This window comes from Miniopterus natalensis, chromosome 15 (assembly GCF_054644295.1).
Source record: "Miniopterus natalensis isolate mMinNat1 chromosome 15, mMinNat1.hap1, whole genome shotgun sequence".
Lineage (NCBI taxonomy): Eukaryota > Metazoa > Chordata > Mammalia > Chiroptera > Miniopteridae > Miniopterus > Miniopterus natalensis.
The window spans coordinates 5,715,253-5,741,153 of NC_142095.1; the positions used below are offsets into that span (position 1 = coordinate 5,715,253).

Here is a 25,901-nt window from a genome sequence, read left to right on the forward strand (position 1 = left end):
GAGCTCCATGGGCTTCTCCTGTGCGCCGCCGGGTGTGTGGCCGAGTCCGGGGAGCCGCGGCGCCTCGTGCCCGGGAGCCATCGCTGCGGCCCGAGGCGGGGTCCCAGGTCGGGGGCGGCAGGGGGAGGCGACGGCGGCTGCGGCGGGAGCCTCACGAGGGGCCTGGGACTGGGGAACTGCGTCCGACTTCACGGTCAGTTGGGAGGCGGAACTGGGGTTGGGTGGAAAAGCTGGGGTGAGGCGGGCGGCGGGCGGCGGGCGGCGGGCGGCGGGCGGCGGGCGGCGGGCGGCGGGCGGCGGGCGGCGCGGGCCGGGGGCGCGCGGTGGGAGGCGCGGCGCGGGCGGCGCCGAGCTGGGGTTGAAGCAGCAGGTCGTGTGCGTGGGAGAGGGAGAGACCCCGGCCCTGCGTTTCCCTGGCCCCCGGGACGGGCTAACGAGGAGGCGATGGAGCCCGTTTGGGCCGTTCTCGGCGGGAAGGGTCCGGGCCAGGGCTGAGTCCCGCGGCGTCCTCGCTCCACCCCCGGGGTTCTCCCTCCGCAGTCCCGCTCTCCTCCCCCGGGGCTTGCCTAGCGCTGACCCGGGACCTCGCAGGACCCCCGCGCCCCGGCTGGTCGCCCGGAGCGTTATCCCAAGAAGAGTAGCGGGGAGAGTCTTTGGAGCCCGGCGCAGCGCCCGGGCGTCCCCCGCGCTTCCCAGCGGCGGCTGGAAGCCCTGGCCTGATGGGGTGATTTCTGGAAGCGGTGGACAGCTGCTGGGGTGATTTCTGGGAGCAGTGGACAGCTGCTGGGGGCGGGGGCACGGGCCAGGCGGTGGCCGGATAGGACTGTGGGCCTTGGATAGCCAAGAAAGGATACCTGCAAGGTGAATATGGGGTCACTGAAGGAGCCCATTGAGGCGGGGCAGATTTTAAAGGAGCCATGTGGGTAAAGGCAGGAAAGTTAAGCAAAAGTAGCAAAGAAGGGATCTGGTGACTTTTCCAAATGCCCCGTTTTTAATTTTTTTTTTTTTTTTTAATTCCCACCAGAGGACATGCCTAGAGAGAGGAAGGGGGAGAGAGAAACATCGATGTGAGAGGGAAGCATCCATCGGTCACCCTCCACATGCTCCTGAGCAGGGATCGAACCCACAACCCAGGGTAATCGATGCTGGTGCATGGGAGGACACCCAGCCAGTGGGCCACTCCTGCTGGGCCCAAATGCCCTATTTTTGAAGAACCTGCTTGTTCTCAAAACAAGATGGCTCGATCATGCAAAGAATGTTTGGTGTTTCGCAGATAGCATCTTCATTACAGTTTCACAGATAACTATGGAGCTTACTACAGGTGGGCTTTGGGCTACCTTTGGAAAACTAAGACAAGGAAAACACAACATCCGCCCAGAGAAGCTCCCCAGGCAGAAGGGAAGGCCCCAGGGCCAATGTCACAGCAGAGCACCGCTGCTAAGCGCTAGGATGGTGGCACTCGTGAGCACAGTGGAATAGGGAGGTGGGTCGGAGGACGGTAGGGAAAGGAAATACCCTCCCACATTCTTAAGGACTAAACGGCTGAGTCCCCCAAATAGATGGTCACTTCTTAGTACACTAGACATCATTTGTTTCTTAGGTCTCTACATTGTTCCTTACAGGGAGGACAGGGTTGCAGGGTTGGACTTTGCCCTCTAGGGAAATTGAAAAAGGTGAAGCTGGAAGGGTTTCCTTCCTAATGAAAGCAGAAGTGCCCCACCTGTTGTGGCACATAGATGCCTTTGTGTTTAGTTAGACGCCTGAATTCCATGTGAGGATCTCTGTGATGAGATAACAAGGGACCGATGATGTTTAAAATGGTATTTTGTGCTAGAGATGGCTCAGAAAGGAGCGACCCTGGGCGTGGAATTTTAATAGCTAGGGATATCTAAAGATTGACGATTTTAAAAGTGGAAGCAAAATGGACAGATCAGAAAAGGCACAGAAAGAAAAGGCCGAGTTTGGATACCACGGAATCATTTCTACATAAAAATCTTTCAGTATATCTTTAAAAAATATGGAACATATCTTTGAACTGTTTCCCTGACAACTGACTAAAGGGTCCTTGATGGAGAAGGGTTGGCAGTATTTGCTAAATAATATTATGAAGGATGTCTGACATGTTAGCTAAGTAGGTGTGAGAGGCGGAAACAGTAGGATGTTCATTTAAAATTCTCTACTACAGTGGCTCCTTCACTAGTTGTTCTACGTCAGTGCAGCCAGGACATTTTCACCCCATTTGTTGTGATAATGGATTCGACATTTTTAAAACCTCTAAGTTCAGAGTTCTTTTTTGGTTTATTGAAGCAATTTAAAGAATGTATTTTAGCCAGAAAATCAAGAAGCCAGGGATGGCACAATATTCTATTAAACCAGCTAATTTTTTCATCGCTGTCAGGTTCTTTGGGGAGCATACTGTTTTGTAGGTCTGTCTATTCTAAATCTCTGTGCTCTATTAATTCTACTTAACATCAGCTTACCCACTGCTTGTTATATGCCAAGCACTGTTCTAAGACACTTTATGAAGACTACCTGATTCAGTTCTCACAATAGCTCTATGAGACTGATACTGTTATCTGTTTTACAGATTGGGAAACTGAGGTGCAGAGAGGATAATTGTCTTGACCAAGGTAGTAAGTGGCACGGCCAGGATTTGAGACCAGGTAATCTGACTCCCATACTTGCACACCTGCCATCCCTTTGTGCCGTCTCCCCCCAGGCCCCATTTCATTACGGGAGTATTTGGTGAAGGAGGCCTATGTTTGTAATGGACTTGGTAACTGCCCTATAAACTATAGTTAGCTTTAATTCCAAAAGTAAGGAGTCTGTTCAAACATAAACTTCCATACCTTGAATCTTTTTTTAGAGGAACATAGAACGTGTTGCTAATGGGAAATTCCCCTGTGTAGCCCTTTTAGATAAGGGAAAGGTTACATACAGGCTGAGTAAAGCTTAACTCAAAGGAGCCCAGGAGCCCTCAACAGCAGAGCAGGCCAGTGGGTGGAGGGTGGTATGGAGGGTTGAGATAGGCATGGAGACCCAGATTCCAACCACGTGCCTTGCACCCGGAATAGACATCTAGAAGTTCCTCAGTCAGGAAGTATTTGTTTGTATGCTCATGAGTAGTGTTCTTGTGGGCCTGAAGAGTTAAACTGAAAACACATGCCTGCCTGAGAGGAGTTTAGGATTTATTATAGCTGGAGGGAGAGTCCAGGCTCTTGAACTAGTACATGAAGAAGACAATAAAATAAAATGCTCAATTGACACATGTGGTAATTAGACGAGAGGCCAGCCTATAATGAGGTGCTAATTGCACAGGCCAGGCATCAAGGGCAAGAGGTAAAGAGCTGCTACTGGCCACCAGCCGGCAACCAGAACCTCAGAGGTGGAGTGGATCTGTCCCACCTCCCCTTGGTCCATTAAAGCGGTAAAAACTGGTGGCAGAAGAGCTTCGGTGCCAAGTCCGTGGTGCTGAAGTTGCAGAAAGCTCCTAAAAGCCCAGCAGAGAAATGAACATTTTATTCCCAGTCTTAAACAGAGGTGGCCAAGTTTTAGGTCTTTTCCTTTGCATTTTCACAATTAGCGCCCCAGAAAAGCAAAAGTGTGAGCTACTGTTTTTTATACATCTGTTTCCTTTGAACCCTTTGCATTTGTCCTGCCTGTACCTTGTCTTAAAGAATATTCAATATAATCTGTCACAGTCTAGCCAGCAGCTCTGTGTCTGTCTTGCTGTTCCAGAAGTGATAACTTACAATTACAATGATAGAAAAATTGGTAGGAATACATGGGTAAAATTTATTCTCATTTACAGGAAGGGTCTTCACAAGTGTGTTTTATTTTGAGAGGGTGGCAGGGTGCTTCCTTTGTCTTTCATTGGGGCATATGTAAGAAAAGGGGTCACATGTCCTGATTAGCAAATCTGGAAATATTTAAACACATACACGCCCTGATAGCCATAGAAAGTAACAGAATCTGAAATAGAAATAGGGGAGTGATGTCAGGATATTGACCTGCTGGGGGACGGGGCAGAGGCTACTCCCATGCTGCCTCTAGCTTCTTCCTGTTTTTACATCTTTTAATCCTTTGCCTTCCTCTTTGGAAGCAGATTTGTGGAGACAAATGACCAGGTCGTCCCTGGCTCTGAAGGTGCTGTGAGCTGTGAAGGTGAGAAGGCTTTATTTGCATGCCCCACCTAATAGTCGTTCATCCAGGAAATGCCAGGGAAACTACACCTTTTCATAGTCTTCTCCAAACTGTAAACTTCTTGCTATGTGGAGACCTGGTGATTGAATTCTGGACTTGCTCGGTACCTGAGACGTGACTATCTCTGCAGGGTCCGAGGAGATGGAGTGCCTTTGGGTGGGATCCATTTTTCACCTTAGCAAAGGAGCCTAGTGGGACAAGCACAGTCCCATTGCAGTAAGTTTTAACTTAGAAATGTACACTTTGTCAATAGCAAAGCCAAGAAATAGTAGCAGGGAATCCAGAAAGGCAGGTTTGGTTGGGAAGATAAGGAGCTATGGTGGCAAGACTACTGGGCATCTATCTTTTCCAATGATCTGGACTTTGCCAGTAACTTGTTTTGTGACTTTGAGCAAGTCAGTTAACCACTCTAAGCCTTATTTTACCCTAAAATGCATATCTTACCAGGTTGTAAAACTTAGAATTGGAGAAATGTCTGGTAAGGTCCTTTGCCCATTTTTAATTGGATTATCTGGGTTTTTTGCTGTTGAGTTGTATGAATTCTTTGTATATTTTGGATACTAACTCCTTGTCAGATATACTTAACAAATTTTTTCCCCATTTTTTGGTTGATGTTTCTTTTGTTGTGCAGAATTTTTTTTAATCCTCACCTGAGAATATTTTCTCCATTGCTTTTCGGAAAGAGCAGAAGGGGAGGGGGGAGGGGGAGAGAGGAAGAAACCTCGATGTCAGAGAGACACATTGATTGGTTGCCTCCTGCAGGAGCCCTGACAAGGGCCGGAGATCAAGCCTGCAACTGAGGTACGTGCCCTTGGCCAGAATCAAACCCGGGACCCCTCAGTCTGCGGGCCGCGTGCTCTAACCACTGAACCACACTAGCTAGGGCTGTGCAGAATCTTTTTAGTTTGATGCAGTCCTACTTATTATTTTTTGTTTTATATTTATCTTTATTGTTCAAAGTATTACAAATGTCCCCTTTTTCCCCCCATTAATCCCCTCCCTCTGCACCCTTCCCCCCAGGCCTTTCCCACACTATTGTCTGTGTCCACAGGTTGTGCAAGTATGCACATAAGTTCTTAGGTTAATCTCTCCCCACCCACCCACCCTTGTCCTACTTATTATTTTGTATTTTGTTTCTAGTGATTTAGGTGCCATATCCAAAAAATCATTACTAAGATGCATGTCAAGGAGGAGCTTTATTCCCTTGTTTTCTTCTAACAGTTTTCGTGGTTTCAGGTCTTAATCCATTTTGAGTTAATTTTTGTGAGTGGTGTAGGATATGGGTCCAGTTTCATTCTTTTACATGTGAATATCCAATTGTCCCAGCATCATTTAATGAAAAGACAGTCTTTTCTCCATTGAGTATTATTGGCTCCCTTGTCAAATATTAGTTGACCAAATATGCTTGGGTCTATTTCTGGGCTTTGGATCCTGTTCCATTGATCTACTTGTCTTTTTTTATGCCATACTGTATTGATGACTATAAATTTATAGTATAGCTTGAAATCAGGAAGTGTGATGCCTCCTGCCTTGTTCTTCTTTCTCAGGATTTGTTTGACTGTTTGGGGTCGTTTTGGTTTCATGTAAATTTTAGGAGTATTTTTTCTACTCCTGTAAAAAATGCCATTGGAGTCTTGATAGGGATTGCATTGAATCTTTTGAAGGCTTTTGGTGGTATTGACATTTTAACAATATTCTTCCAATCCATGAACATGGGATACTTTTCTATTTATTTGTGTCTTTGATTTTTTTCATCAATGTCTTGTAGTTTTCAGAGTAGAGATCTTTCACCTTCTTAAAGTTATTCCTAAGTATTTTTTTGTTGATGCTGTTATAAATAGGATCAATTTCTTCATACCTTTTTTAGAAAATTTGTTATTGCATAAAAATGCTACTCATTTTTATATGTTAACTGTGTATCCTGCAATTTTATTGATTTAGTTGATTAGGTCTAACAGTTTTTTGGTTGAGTCTTTAGGATTTTCTGTATGTAAAACTACGTTATCTGTGAAGAGACAGTTTTGCTTTTTCCTTTCCAGTTCCGACACCCCCCCCCCTTTTTTTTTTAACCTCGTTGCTCTAGCTGGGACTTCTCGTGCTATGTTAAATAGGAATAGTGAGAGTGGGCACCCTTGTCTTGTTCCTGATCTTAGAGAAAAAGTTGTCAACCTTTGCCGTTGAATATGATGTTAGCTGTGAGCTTGTAATATATGGTTTTTATTATGTTGAGATATGTTCCTTCTGTGCATAATTTGTTAAGATTTTTTAAAAATCATAAATGGATGTTGAATTTTGTCAGATACTTTCCTGCCTCTACTGAGATGGTCATATGATTCTTTTGTTTTATTCTGTTGAAGTGTCACATTGATTGATACGTGTATGTTGAACCATCCTTACATCCCAGGGATAAATCCCACTTGGTCATGGTGTATGATCCTTTAAATATATTGCCGAATTCAGTTTGCTAGTGTTTATAGAGAACTTTGCTCTATTATTTATCAGGGATATTGGCCTGTAGTTTTCTTTTCTAGTAGTGTTCTTTTCTGGTTTTGGTATCAAGATAATACTGGCCTTGTAAAATGAGTTGGGGAGTGTGCCCTCCTCTTGAATGTTTTGAAGGAGTTTGAGAAGGATTGGTGTTAATTCTTTAAGTATTTGGTAAAATTCACTAGTGAGGCCATCTGGCCCTGTGCTTTTTTGGGAGGTTTTTGGCTACTGACTCCGTCTTCTTACTAGTAATTGGTCTATTCAGATTTTCTGTTTCCTCTAGGGCATCCAGTTCGTTGACGTATAGTTGTTCATAGTAGCCTCTAGTGACCTTTTGAGTTTCTGTGATATTCATTGTAATGTTTCCTTTTTCATTTGTAATTTTGCTGATCTGGTTCCTTTCTCTTTTTTCTTTGATAGTCTAGCTAAGGGTTTGCCAATTTTATCTTATTTTTGTTCTCTATTTTATTTATTTCTGCTCTAGTCTTTATTATTTCCTTTCTTCTAACTTTGGGCTCCGTTTGTTCTTTTCCTAGTTCCTTAAGGCATAGAGTTAGGTTGTTTACTTGAGACCTTTCTTGCTGCTGCTGCTTCTTTCTTTTTTTAATCCCACAAATTCTGGTATACTGTGTTTCCATTTTAGTTTGTCTCAAACTGTTTTATTCCCCCTTTAATTTCTTCTTTGATCCATTGGTTGTCCAAGTGGTATCCCTTCAGGAAACCTGGTATAGTTACAGTAACTGGTTCTTCATTCTCTTCTGTAGCTCCTTTTTCAGATCCCTCCAAGTGCTTTTGCTTTTAGTCTCTAAAAAAAAGCAAACAATCTTTAGTCTGGGTGATGTCACAGTGGCTGCATGTCTGCACATGGCACAATGTGGTGTCGGGTGCTGTCTTTAACTCCCTTACGTGGGGAGCCTTTGCTGGTTGGTCTCTGCCTGGCATGCATGGGCTTTCTCTCAGAAAAAGCAGTGTGCTGGAACTGGGCCCCCCAGGAAGTGTTTGCCAGCAGAAGCAGATTTTAGGGACTCAGTCTTAGGGTCACCCCTGACTGAGGCTTCATAGCCCTCCCGCCTCCTAAGTTAAATCAGGATCGATCTGTCTTCTAAATGTTGGCTGGTGTTCAGCCAGGGCCCCACCTTAAAGCACAAAATGTGTAAGTTCAGGCCTGTGGCCTGTGGATGCTGCTGCATGGGGCCCCCCCGAAAGTGCCATCTCCGCACAACCATGTGTAGGCAAGAGAGCCAAGCTGTAAGTAACCCAAAGTCACTTGTGGAGAAACATCAGCACTCCTTCCTCTTGTTTTCTAGTTACCGGGCAAAATTAATGGTTGTAGAGAGTAGTTAAAAGTAGGCTGTGAAATGAGAGCAGGCTTGGGAGTGTATCACTGTTTCCTAGAAGTATGAACCTGGGCAAATCTTTCCATGCCTCAGTTTCCTCATCTCTAAAAGGGGTGGGAAACTCAGGGTTTTTATACCTGTAAGACAGAGTAGACGTGGGGATCAGGCAGGATGAGGCATATCTAGCATACAGCCCATTGGCTGGCAGGTAGTAGACATTCAGTGGACTTTGACTTTCTCGTCTATAAAACGTATTTGACTGAAATCTACTAGATGGTCTTTAAGGTTCCTTCCCAGTCAGATTCTGACTCAGATTGTGATTGTTTTTTGCCAGTTAATCTTGTGCGCTGTCTTGTTTTAAAGTTGTCTCATTAATTTTTCTCAATGTTGCAACATGAAAAGCACATCCATAAAAAGAAAAGTAGAATGTGTTCCCCAAATGAGCAGTAGTTTCTGCAGAACCCCAACATTTGTATCACATGTTGTGTCATCCTGTAGGTGGGTGTGTATTTTTGTTAATAGTTCTAGAAAGCTGGGAGGTGGTCAACGAGCCAGTTGTAAGTGTAAGAACTCTTAGCCTGTCCAAATCCCAGACTTGGTTCTGAAATGAAGACCCATTGTTGGGCGTCTGAGATTGTACATGAGTGGGTTTGATAAGAAGGCGGCCAGCTAGGAGGCAGGAAAGCAAATTTAACTTCTGCCTTCCTGGTTCCCTCAGTGAACTTTAATGTGTAGAGTTTGGTTTGGAGGCACAATATTTTACTTTTAAAGTTTTTTGTTGGAGGTTGAGGATGACAGAGGCAGGAGGGAGAGACGATGTAAACCTCTGTAAAGCTCTTCCTGGAGAGACTGGAGCACTCTGCCTGTCTGGACACCTTCCTTGGCTGGCAGATCTTGACGCAGAAGATAAAGTACGTTCCTCTGGACCACACCCTTTGAAAAAAGTTTAGTGACTGAAACGTCTCATAAAACAAACAGAATGAAACAGTGATTCATGGTTCATTCTTTGTTTTTCTAAGAATCATCTAAAATGGGTATAAAATGTATAGTCCTTTTGGATTCTTACACAAGTTAAATTAAGATAAGTGTAGCCCAAATAAATTAATTTTCTTCTTGCTTGGATTCATTTCTAAAGCCAGGCAGAGATCCCACCTCTTCAGAAGCCCTGGCCATGAAAAAGTCTGTTTATCTCACTCCTGCGTTTTGGGGGTACTGTTTGCTTTCTGTCTTGCTACTCATTTAGAAACCTCTGTTAGGATTATTGTGGGCGTGCCTGTGATTTACATATCCACTCATCAAATACTGATTTGAGCATACGCTCCTGCCAGTACCGGGCTACAAAGCTCCACACATGGGACTGGCAGGCAGTGGGGAAAAGCCAGCGAGACTGGTCTTACCAGGTTGGGAGCTGGGAGAGGCGTGTGGCAGGGCCTGCACAGGGCAGTGCACACACATTATTGGCCTCATCCTCCCTTGTGGGAGCCCCCTACACAATTCCTTGCATTTAGTGGCTGCTTCCTGGATGTCTTTGTGAGTCGGATTGAATTGAAGACATGTTAGAGAGTAAACAGGGCAAGGGAATGGGATGAGGCTGCCCCCTGAGGGTATGAGTGGCTGGCAGGAGTGGTATTGAGGGTTCTGGGACGCTCCAGCCTCTTTGTGTGCCTGCTCCAGGCACCTGAGCAAAGGCTCGTGGGGCATGGGTCAGTGGCAAAGAACCACCGCTCAACACCAAGGATCGGAGCTTTCCTAACATAAAACAGGAGGGAAAGGAGGTGAATGTTTGCCTTTTCTGTTGTTAGGGGCAGAGTGAAGGGAGTGTGTACAGTTTGTGTCAAGGTGGGTTCCCCCCCATATTTCTCAGATTTTCATTTGGCTAATTTAAGAAACAAATTTTGTTAGAGAGCTACTTCCATTGCCTTTGGGGGCCTGAGTGTTAAAAATAAACATTTTTATAGCAGTGGGCCTTGATTCATTCTGAAACCCTGAAGTGTTGGCATCTGTCCTTCAGTTCAACACTGAGTGTCTGGCTCTGCCAGGTGTGTGTCCCCATGGCTGGGCGCTTTCCCAGATCACAGGTTCTCATTCACCAGTGAGGGGTGACGAGAAGACAGAGCTTCTCTGTCTTTGGTCCCACATTGTTCAAGGATGGCACATTCTGGTTACTTGAGTAAGAATCACTGTGCATCTCCGCCATCTGGAATATGGCCACAGCCCTGGAAGTAAGCAGACGAGGCCTCCACGAAGTGGGCCTGGGGTCACAGAACTCATGCATTTTGCTCATGTATGTGTGTAATAAACACATGTAGTAAGTGGCTACTATGTGCCAGGCACTGGGCTAATGAAAAGACAGGGCTTCCAGCCCCCAACAACTGAATGGTGGGAGAGCATAGCAGGTGTTCCCTAAAGGCCTGCTGCCTGAAATGAGTCTCCTTCTACAAACAAACCTAACAAGATTTTGTTTTATTTGCTTTTCCAGCCCACAGCCAATTAGTCTGAACAGGCCACTTGGTGCGAGGTGGCAAGCCCAGTGAATCCCTGTACCCCTGAAGACATAGTTACCTAACTACTCCAGTAATTGATGTTCCTGGTAATGACTCTAAATCCTTACAAAGAAATGGATGGGTATTGTACTTAAGATAGGAAGTAAGTAGCCAGTTACCTGGGAGATCTACATGCGGAGGTGCCTGTCTGTCAGCAAAACGACACGTGAAATACAACTCTACTCTAGGCCAGGCCATTGCCACATGTGCAGTCAAGACGGAGCAGCCGTCAGAGGACAGAGCAGTCCTCTGCTCTGAGCACACGACCAGCACAACTAGTCACTGGAAGTATCCGAACGTGAGCATTGCTCTAGACCTGATTTTCAGTGGTCCTCCATTTCTGAAAGCCACACCATTTATAATCACTGGCGAGCAGTTTGATGGAGCACACAGGCCATGACGAGATGACCCCAGGCTGTAGATGACAGGAGGGCATCTCGCCGCCACAGGCGTGTCGTAACTGATCATCTCTGCCACACCGAGCTGTTCTGCAGGGAAGGGGGAGTTGGGGTGGATCTCAGTTGTTTTCAGGATGGGGTAAAAGTAGGTTTACAGTTGCGAGTACCCGAAACACAGGAGTTTATTCTTGTATTATTATTATTGTACTATTTTCCATACAAACAACTGTAGGCCTACTTTTGCTCCACCTTGTATTTGGTGGGTAACAACTGCCTCAACAGACTTCTGTAAAGTGCCAGAGAGTAAGTACTCTGGGCTGGCAGGTCACAGTCTCCGTCAGAACCACTCAGCTCTGCCATTGTAATGGCGAATCAGACATGCAGTGTGTAACCGAATCATATAGCTGTGGTCCAATAAAACTTTATTGACAGAGCTTAAATGGTAATTGTGAGAACATTGGCGACATACATACAAATCTGTAGGCAGCAGGAAAAACCAAGAGAATGGTTGTATCTAGAAGGTGTCGAAATGTTGCGCTTCAGTCAGCCTTTGAGTCATTGTGTGATTTCGTGGGATTTCACTTTTTGTTTGTTTGGTTTTGGTTGCACAGTTTAGAATTTTCAGGGCACAAGTCAAGGTGTAGACATCCCTAGTCTGTGATCTCTTGCTGTCCTGTTTGGTGCCCCAGAAGGTATCTCTGCATTTTTTCATGCCTCCGGGTTGCCACTGGCACCTTCCTGTCTTGTAGAGAGCACAGGTTGCTGTGTTAGAAAGTTCTGGCTGACGGACATCAGGAACCACTGCTTTTACTCTGCTCGTGACTTCTGGTTCCCCAGCTCCCAACTCAGTGTACCCAGGATACGATAGTCACTCGGTATTTGTTGAGTCGATGTTTTCTGGACAGGTCCACGGTACACATTTAGCTGCTTGTGAACCATCAGTTCTCTGCCGCCGTGGGAGAGGAAGGTCTGACCTTCCTTTATTAGTAGTAGGTGCAGCCTTTGACTCCAGAATGTCTGTCGTTTTGAGTAGTGGTTACTGCTCTGCCCGCTCAGCTTTCTGGGCACATCCTACTTTTCCTGACTGTGCTGCATTCAATCCAAATGCTCGCTCTCTGTTGAGGGCAGTGGAGGGAGAAGGAAACTTGGGCAGAGGGTAAAGATAATCTAACAGCCATTGAAAACTTGCCCTTGCCGGCAGAAAGGCAGCTGGTGCTGCTTTTGAGTGACTGAGGTGACTTGAGGGTTTTTTCCCTTTTTATTGAATGTATCAGGGTAACACAGGTTAACAAAATTATACAGGTTTCAGGTGCACAATTCTACAACACATTATCTGTCCACTGTATTGCGTGTTCATCACCTCAACTCAGGTCTCCACCCGTCACCACTTATCCCCCCTGAGACTCCAGTTTCTGAAAGACTGCGACTGTGCTACATAGAGGTGGCTTTTCCATGGCACCTACATCTGGAGGTGAATGGAGCCATCATCATTTCTAACTGAGGAACCTGGGTAGTGAAACAACAGGCCATGGCATTTGAAATAAAGAGAGAGAGGCAGGAAATCTGTTCTTGCTGTGCCTCACAGAGCATGCTCTGGACTGATGGGCATTAGTGATTGATTCTTAGTCACTTCATTGCCATATCCAGAGACCTGGGCTGCAGCTGTTAGGAAGAAGATGCCCATTGCTCAGTACTGGTTTCTGCAGGAAGGGGTGTGTTTCCTGGGAGGGACACGTGAGCACAGTCTGTGCTACATACAGGGTGCTCCAGTCTACAGCGTCCATCACAGGCACCTCCAGCTCCCCAACCCTCACACCAACCCTGTGAGGATGGTGGGGAAACATCTTTGGACTCATTGTTCAACATTCCTACACTTTGCCCCATCAGCCACATCCTTGGTCGCTTATCCCCCGAGGAGAAACCATTTTGGCCATAGGGCTGAAAAGCCTGGCTTGTTTCAAGAACATTCCCGTCCTAGGGACTGTCTTCCCTTGTCACCGGCTAGTGCAGTGCAGTAAGTTGGACTGTCTCAATGGTTGCAGCTTAACGCTAGTCCTGGGCAACCACTACTTTCCTCCTACTCACCCGTTAACCCCAGACAGCCTCAGCATCGGCCTCTGGGTCGGTCCATGGTGTAGAGGTGTTACTGCTGGAGACAGATTTCCCAGAGGGCTTGCCCCCCTTTGTCTTTTAGGTCTTTACTTGCCTAAACATGCCTAGTGAGACACTGTTTGCAGCAGATCCCTAGTAAACGCAGAGACCTGGTTCTAGTCCACCTCCAAGTTGGTGTGTGTGCTGCGCTGCTCTCGCTGACCCTGGGCAAAGCATTTGCCCTTTGAAGGCTCACTTTTGTTATCTGTCACTCGACTGCTTGGGGCAAGGTGGCTCTGTTTCACAAGGGCTGTTAGTGCTCAGGAGTTGGGCGGGAACTCCCATTTCAAATGGACGGAAGGTTTAGGCAGCTTGTCTGCAGGAGGTTCACTCAGATACTCCTGGCTCACTTTGGTCATCTCGTCAAATCTGCTTGATAACAAGACAACAAATTCTGGGTCTTCTCTCTTCCAGATGCCAGCATGGACAGAATAGCTTATGATGCTTATCCCCACCCACCACTTCCGAGACATTGAGCGGAAGCCAGAATACCTGCAGCCGGAGAAGTGTGTCCCACCTCCCTACCCCGGCCCTGTGGGAGCCATGTGGTTTATCCGCGATGGCTGCGGCATCGCCTGTGCCATTGTCACCTGGTTTCTGGTCCTCTACGCAGAGTTTGTGGTCCTCTTTGTGATGCTGCTTCCATCCCGAGACTACGTGTACAGCATCATCAATGGGATTGTGTTCAACCTGCTGGCGTTCCTGGCCCTGGCTTCCCACTGCCGGGCCATGCTGACGGACCCCGTGAGTATGTCTGGGCTTGTTTTGACCAGCCCACACTCTCCTCCTCTGGCCCTGGCATGGCCACAGCCCGCATGCTGCCCCTGACCTCAGGAATGTGGAGAGCAGGAGGTCCAGGGCTGGGTGGGGGAGTGGATTCAGGCTCCACGGAAGAAACACTGTCTGTGCCGCAGCCTCTCTGTCTTGGGTGAATGATACTCTCTGCACATTATTGGATACTATGTATACATTGTTAGATACACTGTGCACATTAATGGTTACTATGTGCGCATTAATGGAACCTGCTGGGGGAGGGGCTTGTTCTAGGGGAAGCCTGGCCTCTAGTGAGAAAGGTGCGGTCACAACCATGAAGCCGGAGCCAGGGGAGGAGCAGAAAGCATTCTGGGGCTTGGGTCAGGACAGGGCTCCGCAGCAAAGACAGGACTGGAGCTAGGTGGACTTAAAATTAAAGCCATATCCAGTTCCAGGAACCCGCACGGGAATGGCCTTCACTTTGGGCGAGGCTCAGCTTTTCCTGAAAAGCTGGACAAGCCCGTTTCAGGCCTCAGCAAGTGCTTCCTGGGGAATGTCATTGAGTAGAGCAGTGGTCTTCTGCTGGATGACTTAGCTAAATGTACCAAGCTATGCGAGTGGCTATTGAAGGTCAAAGTACCCTGGTAATAAGTCCCCCCTTCCTGCTTTTCATTGGGCATGGGAAAAGCAGGAGAGGGTGCTGTTTGATAAAGACCTCCTGTGGCTTATTGTGTCAGTACTTGGGGCGAGTGTGTTTAAAAGAAGAAAGGGAAAGCGCTCCCAATGATGGTGGCAGTAGACACGCAGATTTCGATTCTGTGCGCCCCAGGGGTAGCTCAGTAAAGACGCTGCATCCTGAACTAGTCCCCTTCTCGAAGGGCTCCAGTCCTTGCTGGTTCAAATAGTAGACTATTAATATGTCCCAAGGGAAAGCGGCTTTCCCAGCTTGATTACATGTCAGCAGCCAGCCAGTCCAGACAGTGCCTCCCCTCACGCATGTGCCCGTGGAGATCGCATACCGGCAGGCGGCGGCCCGGCGGCCCAGTGTGAGTGCTGTCGCCTGAAGGCATGAGGTACATGGTTAGACTCGGAAGGGTCCCAGAGCACAAGGGTATGAAAGAGTTTTCCCTGCAGCATCAACTTGGTTATACTGGTAACAAGTTAAGGGTTTATTCGGAGAAATTTTTGATGCCCTTGCTATTGGGGATACAAGAGCAGAATATATTTTGCTCATCTTAAATTTGGTTTCTGTTAAGCCCCAGGCACTGTACCTGCCTTCAGAGTGCCCTCTGTCTAGAGAAGCTAGCCCCGCGTGATAGAGGCTGTGGCAGAAGGAAGCAGCGGAAGAACAAGGATGGGACGTTAACCTGTCTAGGCAGGGGGGACTGCTTGGAGGAGGTGACACCCAAACACAGTTCTTATCAGAGCGGTGTTTGTGAGCTGGGGAGGGGAGGGCTGTAGGGCAGGAAGGCACTGACAACATTCCAGGCAGAGGGGGCACCATGCACAAAGACACAGGAATGCAGGAGTGTGGCTCCTCTGGGTGATGATGTGTTGTTGGGAATAGTGAGGACTTAGGAGGAGAATGGGCCAGGGTTGGCCATGTGGGTGGAGTGCCTGAGAAGCAGGTCAGGTGATGGGTGCTGAGGGGCAGTCTAGAGCCCCTGAGGATGTTAAACAAGAGTGACATTTTACCAGGACCACTCTGGCAGCAGTGAGGAGGAGCCTGGGGGCACTGAGGATGGACTAAAATGAAAGGCATGTTTATTGAGAGACAGGTTAACTATGTGAGAGGTTCTACTCTGAGCAACAGATACAGCTGTGAGCAAGACAGACCCAAATCCCTGCCCTCCTGAAGCTCACATCCTCACATAGAGGGTCAGGCAGTAACATCGTGACTGAAAGAGGTAATTTCAGAAAGTGCCGAGTGCTGTAAGGCAATGAAACAGTGCGATCGGGGTGATGTGCTGGTGAATTTTATGGGGCGAAGGGGGCTGCTTTAGATCAAGGCGGTGTGAATGCCTCTCTGAGGCAGTGCCATTTGAGCCGAGACCTGAGTGACATGACGTTGCAGCTCAGGCAAGTGAAGACCTTAGGGCAGAGCCTTCTGGGAAGAGGAGGGAGGAGGTACGAATGCCCAGAGGCTGCAGCATGTCTGAGAAACGGGACTGAGACCAGGGTGACCGAAGCGTGGTGAGTGGGAGCAAGGGGCTGGACGAGGCAGAAAGGGCTGCAGGAGCCAGGTCCTGGAGGGCCTGTGGGCTCCTGAGAGCTCTGGTCTGTATTCTGAGGGCAGTGGGAAGCCATCAGAAAGACATGATGTGACCAGGCTTTGTGCTTGGGTGGGGACAGGAAGGTGAGAGGTACTGTGGTCCACCCAAGACGTGTGGCTCAGACCGAGGTGGGAGCAGTGAAGCTGGAGAGAAGCTGTTGGATTTGGAACATATTTTAAGCCACTGAATTCTCAAGCCTGACTGTACATTAGAATCCCTTGGGGAGCTTTTTGAAAGTACTGATGCCTGGGCCCTTCCCCCAGACAGTCTACTCTAATTGGTGTGGGGCAGGGCCCTGGGTATTGGGATGCTTTACAGCTCCCAGGAGTCCCTCAGGTTCAGCCAGGTCTGAGACCCGCCATTCATAAGAGCTGACAGAGTGGATAGGATCAAAGAGTGTGCCTTCCAGAGTCTTGGCTTGAGCAGCAGGGGCATTGATTGCTGCTGCAGTTATTGAATGGGGAGAGTCTGGGGAGAGTAGATTTTGGAAGAGAAATCAAGGCTTTTGTTCTGGCCAAACAGTGTGTATATTACAGGTAAGCAGAGATTCCAGGTGGGCAGTAGATAGCCAGGTCTGGGGCTGGTGAAGGGGCGGGATCAGAGTGGAGTGTAGAGGTCACTGGTTTCTAGGAGGCGTGTGAGTCAGGGAACTGGATGTGGGCTGAGGCAGGGGGCCTCCCCCTTGGCATTCCTGCTGCCTTCAGACGTGTGTGTTCTTTTACGCCACGTTGTCTCCAGGGGCCTCCTGGGTCTGGCCCCTTGCAGTTGGGTGCAGGAGAGTATGATCCTCGCCATGGTGTGTTGCTCAGCTTCCAATCCCAAATGAATGAGAACCATAGTCTGTATCCCACACTCCAGCCAACTTCTCATGGGTGTGTTTTGCTGGTTGGCGCCAAAGAAAACTGGGCAAAAATATGAAGCATCTGTCAAATATCTACCACTGTAAAGGGAGCAACTTGAAGCATATCCTGTAAACAGGCCCAGTCTCGGCTCATCTCAGGCTCTTCCTGCCCCCACCTGCCTAGCCCCATCCCAGCGTGTGACATCTTATGCAAAACCCAGTATTTAAGCAAAGATAGGTGGAGCTGTGACTTAAGAGCCCCTGGGGCACCCTGTGCTTCCTAGGAGCAGAGTTGGGAGCCCAAATCTCACACAGAAAGATCAGTTAGGGATTCCTCATTAACACCGCAAGTTAAGGCCCACAGGGGGACTTTTTTTTTTTTTAAATATATCTTTATCGATTTAAGGGAGAGAGAGGGAGGGAGATAGAAACATCAATGATGAGAGAGTCATTGATCGGTTGCCTCCTGCACGCCCCCTACTGGGAATTGAGCCTGCAACCCTGGCATGTGCCCTGACCGGGAATCAAACCTCATCTTCTAGATCATAGGTCGATGCTCAACCTCTGAGCCACGCTGGCTGCTCAGGGGGAGTCCTTTTATAAAGGCGTTTCTGCAGAGTTCTAAGTTACCTAATGAGTTTATAATGTTTTGTTATCTCAAGAATTTATGTGGCCTATAACTTCCAGGAAAAGTAATACCCTAAGGTTGTAAACAATGTATGACAATGTATACATTGTATATCATTTTGGTTTGTTAATATTACTAGTAAAAAACCAAAAAGATCTTATAGTCTCCCCCAAATAGTTACTGTACCACTTCCAGCTTTGAACTTCTTATTCCAAATGTAACATCAAAACAGTTGCAGCCACCACACTTCTGGACCATTTAGCAATCACTTAGTAAACTTGAGCAGAAAAGGGAAGAGGGAATTGACTCACAGATGTTTAGGCAACCCCCTCACAGGTGAAACTCTCATTTGAGAAATGAGATAAAAGGGGCAGGCTTGTAAAGAGGGAAGGGGACAGATGCAGAGGGGCAGGTGCCTCACTTGGCAGGTGGGCTGGCCTGGAGGTGGCAGGAGCATGAGTCAGACTGGTGTTTGATGTCAGGTGCCCTGTCCTTGCTCTGAGGTTGTGTAATGTCATCAAAGGAGCTTTCTTTGTTCCTGAAACACTCAGATGTTTAGAAATCTAGAGTGGTTCCACATGCCCGACAGCCTGGACTCAGAACCCTCGTCTTGTACCCCACTCTCTCCTTTCCTCCCTCTCCCAATTTCACTTTTTCTTTTCCAGTTACCAGCACATTTTAGTTCCTCATCCTATGAACTCCCTCAGGATTCCTGAGGGATTGATTGAGATATGGGAAAACTGAGATATGGGAAAGTGCCTGTCTCCCAGAAGATGCTTAAAGCTGAGAGCATAGCTTATTTCTTTTAGTCCTGACTGCCAGGCAGCTCAAAGCCAAACTCTACACAATCACGGCAATTGTGTAAATCCTTAAGATCAGCGTTTCTTTTACCCCTCCATTCTTTGGACCTAATGTATTAACCTCGTAAATTCTCTCAAACCTTAGACTTGAGCAAAGGAGGACTATGAGCCAATTCGATTTAACCACATGGCTAAGGAAAAGGAAGTTCGCCTGCCGCCTGCGGCTGCCCCTCCCTCCCTGCCCCCCCTCTCTCCCTCCCTGCCCCCCCTCCCTCCCTCCCTCCCCCCTCCCCCCATGTACTCCTGCTGTAAACAGACTTCACATGACAACCTCAGACCACTGCAGGCCACCGATTATCATTTCAGTTGCCAAAGCTCATCTGTGCAACTGCCAGGCTCACGTCAGCGTGCAGTTGCCATTCCTCTCTGGAGCCTGTCTGGGCGACCGTATTGAGCGCACGCTGTGTGAGAATCGGGTAGCGGGCATTTCCTGGGGCCAGTAGCGTGGCAGCGTGATGCCAGGCCCGCGGGAACATGGAAGAGGAATGGCGCCCGGCCCTCCCGAAGCATGCTGGGCCGTAGGCCAGGGACCAGGTGCGGCCAGAGAAGGGCCTTGCCCATCTTGCCCAACGGTATTGCCACATTCCCTGTGTAGGGTCAGGGACCTGCCTCGGGGCTCATTCGAGTAGGGTGCTTTGTTTCCCCTCAGGCCAGGCAGCTTCTCACGTCTGCCATTGAGTAACTTCCAAATGCCAACCTAAAAATTTCTGGCTCCAGAGAACGGAGAGTGACCAGTTGGGGATTAGCCCAAAAGAGCATATTCTTTAACAAAAGAAGAAAAAAAGCCATCTGAGGCAGGCTGGAAGGCGCCTGTGTCACAGACCCCTCGGTGCCGGGGCCTCGGGCCAGCCCGCTGGTGTCTGGCTCTGAGAGATGGGTCACCAGGCAGGTGGGAGCGGACCTGGGTGGAGCTAGGCCTCCGGGAGGCACCGGCAGATGGAGTCCGGGCGGAGGGGCCGGCTTTGAGGAAGGCGGACTCCTCCATGCTGTCTGCCAGCTCGGCTGGAACAGCAGGCCCTGAACACCAGATGAGGCCTCCGAGTGCCCCTTGCGGTGCGGGGGCTTCCTCTCCCAGCCCTCTGGGGCCTCCTGAGGTTCAGAGCACATTCTGTGGCTGGGCCCTTAAACACTGGACATAGCGGGGGGGTGACGAACCTCAGCCTGCGCCTCCATGTAGGAAAACTTTCCCACGGCCTCGTGTCCCAGGGGAGTGAAGTTCCCTCGTGCTTTTCCCTTGTGCGTGGGACAGCAGTGACTTCCAGTTGTAGTTGTGTGGCCTCAGGAGTCCATAAAAGGTCACACAGTTGCCCAAACTCAATTACTTTTTACTTTAAAGAGAATTAGAAGTAAGGCCCCTGGGTGTTTGATGTTTTTCGTATCCTCAGTCAGCCTGAGGTGTCCACACACAGTCTACTGACCACACGAAACGGAGCCGTATCACTGAACATTTCAGAGTTTTTTGTTGTTTTGTTTTTATTTTGTTTTTTATTGGTTTCAGGTGTACAGCTTAGTGTTTTGCTTTTTGGGTTGGTTGTTTTTTGGCTTTTTTAGGACCCTCTCGTCTGCCTGGGCCCGTGTTCCTCTCAGCCCCTTAGAGTCTGCTGGTCTGGGTGGCCTGGGCCCCGCCTTCCCTTGTGAGTCAGACGTCCAGACCCCGACCTTCCGCTGATGCCTCACGAGGGGACCCTCAGCTGTCTCAGCATTTTGGTTACAAACCTCAGGAAAATTGGTCATATTCCTACTTTAGGTAGCTTCTTCCTGAGGTGCATTTTTTTGCTTGTCTAATGAGGTGTGTTTTGGGGGGTTTTTTGGTGTGTTTTTTTTCTCCAAAAGCTGCATGTTCATCATGATAGAACATTTAAGAAATATAGTCAAGAAAAGATGTTCCTGTAATTCTACTATGTGAGATAACCACTAATACTTTCATGTGTATCTTTGTCTTTTTATGTGTGTATATATAAAATCTTTACCAAAGTGGGCCTATATCTATATACCGTTTGGAAGTCTGCTTTCCCTTTAACAATCTAACATTTGTGTTTCCCGTGTCAATAGCTGTGCGCTGTACTTTTGTGGCACATTTAATGTAGAACTATATCCTGAGTAGCATTGGACACACCGCAGTTCTTGCCTACCAAAGTCTGTTTGCTTTAACATTTCTGTTAGGGGCTTTTCTGGCATCTGACTTCTTTTTGAACTTATAGAAAAACTTTTAATGAAACGCTTCAGACAGTTGAAAGGGTGTAACAGGGTAATATGACAAGCACCCATATGTGCACCTTTTGGCATTTCCTCAGGAAAACTGTTAAGTATTCATCGGTGTTGGCATAATTCTCAACACAGAGCCCACGTATTGGGATGAACATGCCCCATCCCTTTGTAATCGCTCCTTTGAAATGACTGTGTCCACTGTGAGATGTCAGAACGGATGGAACCCCTCGCCCAGCCCTGAGGCCTTTCCTCTTTCTTACAGGGGGCAGTGCCCAAAGGAAATGCCACTAAAGAATTCATCGAGAGTTTACAGCTGAAGCCCGGCCAGGTGGTGTACAAGTGTCCCAAGTGCTGCAGCATCAAGCCAGACCGAGCGCACCACTGCAGGTACACGTGAGCCACGGAGCTCACCTGCACGCGTACGCGTGTACACACCCACACATGCACACACGCTTCCCCCACACGGCCACCAGAGCGGGACTTCTGAACGTCCCCTGCTCTAGGCACCGAGTGACCATGGAGTCTCTCTCCTGATCCCAGGAGCTCACTAGATGGGAAAGAGCATTTGCTTTGGGCTCAGGACACCTATCTCAAGACATGGCTCTGCCACACCTGACTTAGGACCCTGGGCAGGCCCTTGACTCTCTGCCTTTGTGTCCAGATGTGTAAAATCCAGGAGATTCCTGTTCTTCCTACCTCTCAGCTCTATTTCTTTGGTAAGGGCACCTGAGAAAAAGCTGTAGAAAGTCATTCTGTGAATGTCTAGTACTAACCTATTTATGAGGTGGGCCCTGCTCTTAAGTTTTACAGGGAAACGAAGGGGTTGTCCTCCATTGATGACTTTTCTTTTTAAAAATCTATTGTTTTAATTGATCTTTCAGAGGGAGGGAGGGAGAGAGCGAGAAACATCAGTGTGAGAGAGGTGTCCATGGGTCAGCTGCCTCTTGTACACTCCCCAACCGGGGATCGAACCCGCAACCTGGGCATGTGCCCCAACCGGGGATCGAACCTGCCACCTTTCGGTGCACAGGACGATGCTCCGACCAACTGACCTGCAACCACGGGCCAAGGCTGAAGGCTTTTCTTTAAAACAAAACTTCAGGAGGTCATGACATTGTAGAATGCAGCCCAGAAGACATTTCCCCTTATCTGTGATTTTTCCCTTTTGGTTTTGATTTCTTTGACGAAGTCTAGCTAAAAATTGCACTTTATCACTGCAAGGGAACTTTAAATGCTAAGTTATAGAAATACAAACATATCACTTGGTCCCTTTTCCAGACTGGTGTGGAGGGATTTGGAGGAGTGAACTTCTGGTGTAGGGAGGTCACAGGATGCAAGAACAGCAGGGGGGCATTTCTGTGTGTGTCCCAAGGCCCACCTCTTGGGGGAGAGTCAGCCTCCAGCACCGGTCTGTGGCCAGCTGCTGGGCGCCTCAGCCCACTGGCTCCTTGTCAGTCACCTGCCGTTGTCCCCACGGTCAGTCTCGGAGGTGGCTCTGCCATAGGAACGACTCCCTGAATGAGAGCTTACAGCTCAGGGGGGTGAAGTGGCTTTCTCCTTCCCGGAGCCCTTGGATGCCTCCACTGCCTGGCATTGTCCTCGCCGCCGCCGCCTCCCTCTCCCAGGGTCACCTGAGGGAGGTGGTATTGAGGGCTAGTAAACACATCCGCCCAGAAACAGGAGCTGCTGTGTCAGATGAACTCGGGGAAGGTGCCCATGTGCTTCCTGCTCCTGACTCGGGAAATGTGTGCTGACAACTGCTTTGTGGCGGCTCATGGTGGCCCACGCTGTCTGGGGACCACAGTTTCGGATACACAAGAGTCCTTCCCCGGCACCAGGCACCACACACCAGGCAGAGGTGGGTGTATGACTGGGTGAGCCCGGAGGCCTGCTGTCTGGTTAGAGGAAGCTGGGAGCCCGGGCTGCTGGTTCCTGGTGTTGAGGACCATGGCAGCAGGTGGAAATTCTGCGGAGGGGGCCGTTTATGAAGTGGACAGCCCAGGCGTTAGGTTCATGCGTTAGGTTCTTGCACAAGGAGGTGGAGGCCTCTGACCTTGGCAAAGCGTCACTCCCCTGCTCTCCCCACAGGCACACATACGCCGAGGCTGAGCCAGCCATGGACTGCTTAGGGCGTCGGCCAGATTCTTATTTTGTCTTTCTCCTGGTTATGACTTTATAAAGGTTGTAAAGCTCTCGTATTGTTAAAGCATTTTCTTTATAGACTTTATCTCAGCCTTGGCAGGCACCAGGGCTAATTCTGCAGAGGCTGGTTTGGAGAAGCTCAGTTTCTTTGCCCAGAGCCCGAAGCGGGGTCCTGAGAGCAATGTTCTCTCTGCTGCCTTACCCAACGCCCTTTCTCAGCGGGGCTGGGAAGGGGTAGATGCCTTTTTGCTCATATTTCTCATCGTCGCGAGTGAGGTGTGAGATGAAAACACCACATGGTGCCGCTGGCCGAGTCTGTTTCTCCTTCCTTCCGGGGCAGCCCTGTCTGATGTGGGGGGGCGCGTTTCCAGGCTGGCTCTTCCCCGCCTATAGTGTCTCGGCCTTCACTAACCCCCAGCGCACACACACGTGCATCACCACGTGGCCCAGGAGGCTGCTGCTTCGAGCTTACTCAATAAGCGAGAGGGAGAGGTGCCATCTTGGCTTTTCGTGTCTCTGCAAACAGCAAACATGGACTCACACTCTGGACCAAGTTTCACAGCGCTCAGTGCGCCGGACTCACTTTTCCCTGCTCCCTGAAGGATGAGTAGCTCTCCGATTTGGCTGCCTGGTGAGACTGGGCCCTGTGAAAGCCAGCTTCCCCGTGTGCCCCAGGTCTCTGCAGAGAGGCTGGAGAGCAAAGGCTAGGTTTGCCCACAGAGCTCATGTTTGCTCCCGGGCAGCTTTCAGGGGCTGTCCGGCCAGTGGCCCCTCTCTGCTGCTGAGCAAACACTGCCCCAGAGCACCCACTCGAAATCCCCTTAGAAGTAAGTGCAACGGAAGAGAAACTGCTCAAGAGCCTGAAGTGGGGGTGGTCACCCTCAGGACTTTCTTCCCCAGACAGGGGAGGGCTCAGAAGCCCCCGAGCTGGTTGTCCTGGGAAGGGCATGCAAGAAATAGACTTTGCATGGTGACTCCATGGAGGGAGGTGGGGCCTGGTGGCTGAGGCCCAGGATGCAGAGAGCGTCACTCCTCACTGTCTGCTGGTCTCTGCTTTTAAAGTTTGTGTCAGGAACAAGTGCTACCCACTGAAATACAGGGTGGGCAAAAGTGGGCTTACAGTTGAATACAAATAAATACAGCTCACCTCTGCACCCACGAGAGCCCCTCCTGCACCTTCCCTGCCCTGTCAGCCAGACCATCACTGAGCAGGCACCTGTGAACCATAGAGCCTTTCTCCTCCCAGCAGGGCCTGAGGCCAACCCTTCCTGCAGCCTCCCCCCCCCCCCCCCCCCCCCCCCCCGTGCACTGTAAGAAACTGAGATAAAGTTAATTATGGAAACTAGTGGAAAGAAAAGCTGGTGTGAACCAAGGGACTTTCAAAAAAAGAAATTTAATTGTATTACTTCTGAGCTCGTATTTATAGTATTTCCAACTGTTTTGAACAAATAATGCCCCCAAGTGTTAAGGAGCCTATTTTAATGAATTGAGAAGAACCATTTTGATGAATCCATCTATTGGCAAGTGGGTCTCTCAGCTTGACGTTTGGGAGGTAGTTGCTTTCAAGCCGCTGTTAGCCTTCTGCACCTGTTCATATTATTTGTGTTGTCCCAAAAGGGGCAGGGAGGTTATTTGCTGTCAGATAAGCTTGAAACCTTCCAAAAATGATCCCAAAACAAGTTAATAATTTGCAAATTTTTTAGATCATCTGATCAACACTTAAGCTCAAGTGACTTTTGTGCTTTTTTGGCAAAGTGGATGTTATCTTAGAGCAAAAGGTTCTTAGAGGGGGACATTCTGCACTCTCGACCCTGCTCTGAACCCTTCCAGCTTTTGCTTCCAGCAGCTGCGCCCTCCCAGAATCTTCCGCTGAGAAGCTCTGCTCGCCCTCTGGGTTTGGATCTTTCTGGGGATTGGGAGCAGCTGTTTTCTGTGTCCCATCTCATCCTGTCCAGTTTGTTCTATCCTCTCTGAACCACATTCTCAGCTCAGCATCAGTCAGGAGAGCAGCCACGTCAGTTCCATCCCATTTTTATGTTAAACTAGAGGCCTTCATGAATGGCTATGACCCTGGGGGTCCTGATTACTTCCAGCCCCTTGCCGCACACACCCAGCAGGAGGCCACTTGGGAGGAATGGAGCTGGAGCAGGTCTGCGGTACCCCTGGGCCCTCCTGCCACCGCCAGGACACTCCTAACGGTCTGCCTTGTGGGCTGTTTCAGTGTCTGTAAGCGGTGCATTCGGAAGATGGACCACCACTGTCCCTGGGTAAACAACTGCGTGGGCGAGAACAACCAGAAATACTTCGTCCTGTTTACAGTAAGTCGCCTCCCAAATTCTGCCCACCTCCGGCAACCAGCGGAGCACTTTGTTCCCACTTTCCCATACTGGCAATGACCTCCTGCTGCAGAACAGCACTGCCGGCCACGCAGACCTCCCTCCGCCTTTCTGCCAGTCTCCTTGTCTCATCAGGGGCCTGCTCCTGAGCACCTAGAAAACCGACTCCAATTGATTAGCTATAAGCGAGGGCCGTGTTCTGGGCCCTATCCCTAGTGTCCAATCTGAGTATCTGAGGGAGGCCGTTTTGGTGGTGACTGCAGGTAGGTGGGGTGTGTAGTGTGAGGGCTGGGAGTGTCATTGCCAGTCAGCACCCTGACTTCCCGGGTGAGGAGAAGCAGCGGGCCTGGAGCACCCTAGGCAGCCACGCCCACCTGGGGCCCAGGTCACGCCTGGTGATGGGCCTTTGTCTCTCTTCTTGTCCACACACTCACCTCAGACCGGGAGCTGGGGGCAGGACCAGTGGGGGGATCACCAGATGCCTCTGTGGCCCCCTCCTGGTCATCCCTCATCCCGAGTGTTCCTGAGGGGGATGTTGAGCACCCGTCCTGAGGTTCTCACGTGAAGTGACGTGCACTGCCTCCTGTTTCAGATGTACATCGCGCTCCTCTCCCTGCATGCCCTCATCATGGTGGGATTCCACTTCCTGCATTGCTTCGAAGAAGACTGGACAAGTGAGTGTGGGCCGGGGCTTTCCTCCTGCTGGGCGGTGGGTGACGCGAGCAGGGCAGACTCTTTGTT

The 25,901-nt window shown here is 49.2% G+C and overlaps 1 protein-coding gene across 3 annotated transcripts in view; it reads left to right on the forward strand.

Annotated features, from left to right (window-relative positions):
• Positions 1 to 114: 114 nt before the first annotated feature.
• Positions 115 to 25,901, forward strand: part of ZDHHC3 (zDHHC palmitoyltransferase 3) — a 36,419-nt gene continuing 10,632 nt past the window's right edge. Inside the window, exons 1-5 of one of the 3 annotated variants that reach the window (XM_087824808.1) lie at positions 115 to 193; positions 13,534 to 13,863; positions 20,945 to 21,069; positions 25,046 to 25,142; positions 25,753 to 25,834. In XM_087824808.1, the coding sequence (XP_087680934.1) occupies positions 13,558 to 13,863; positions 20,945 to 21,069; positions 25,046 to 25,142; positions 25,753 to 25,834 (610 nt within the window). In that variant the 5' untranslated portion in view covers positions 115 to 193; positions 13,534 to 13,557. The remainder of the gene's footprint in view (positions 194 to 13,533; positions 13,864 to 20,944; positions 21,070 to 25,045; positions 25,143 to 25,752; positions 25,835 to 25,901) is intronic. The other 2 variants (XM_087824809.1, XM_087824810.1) reach the window with 2 other exon arrangements.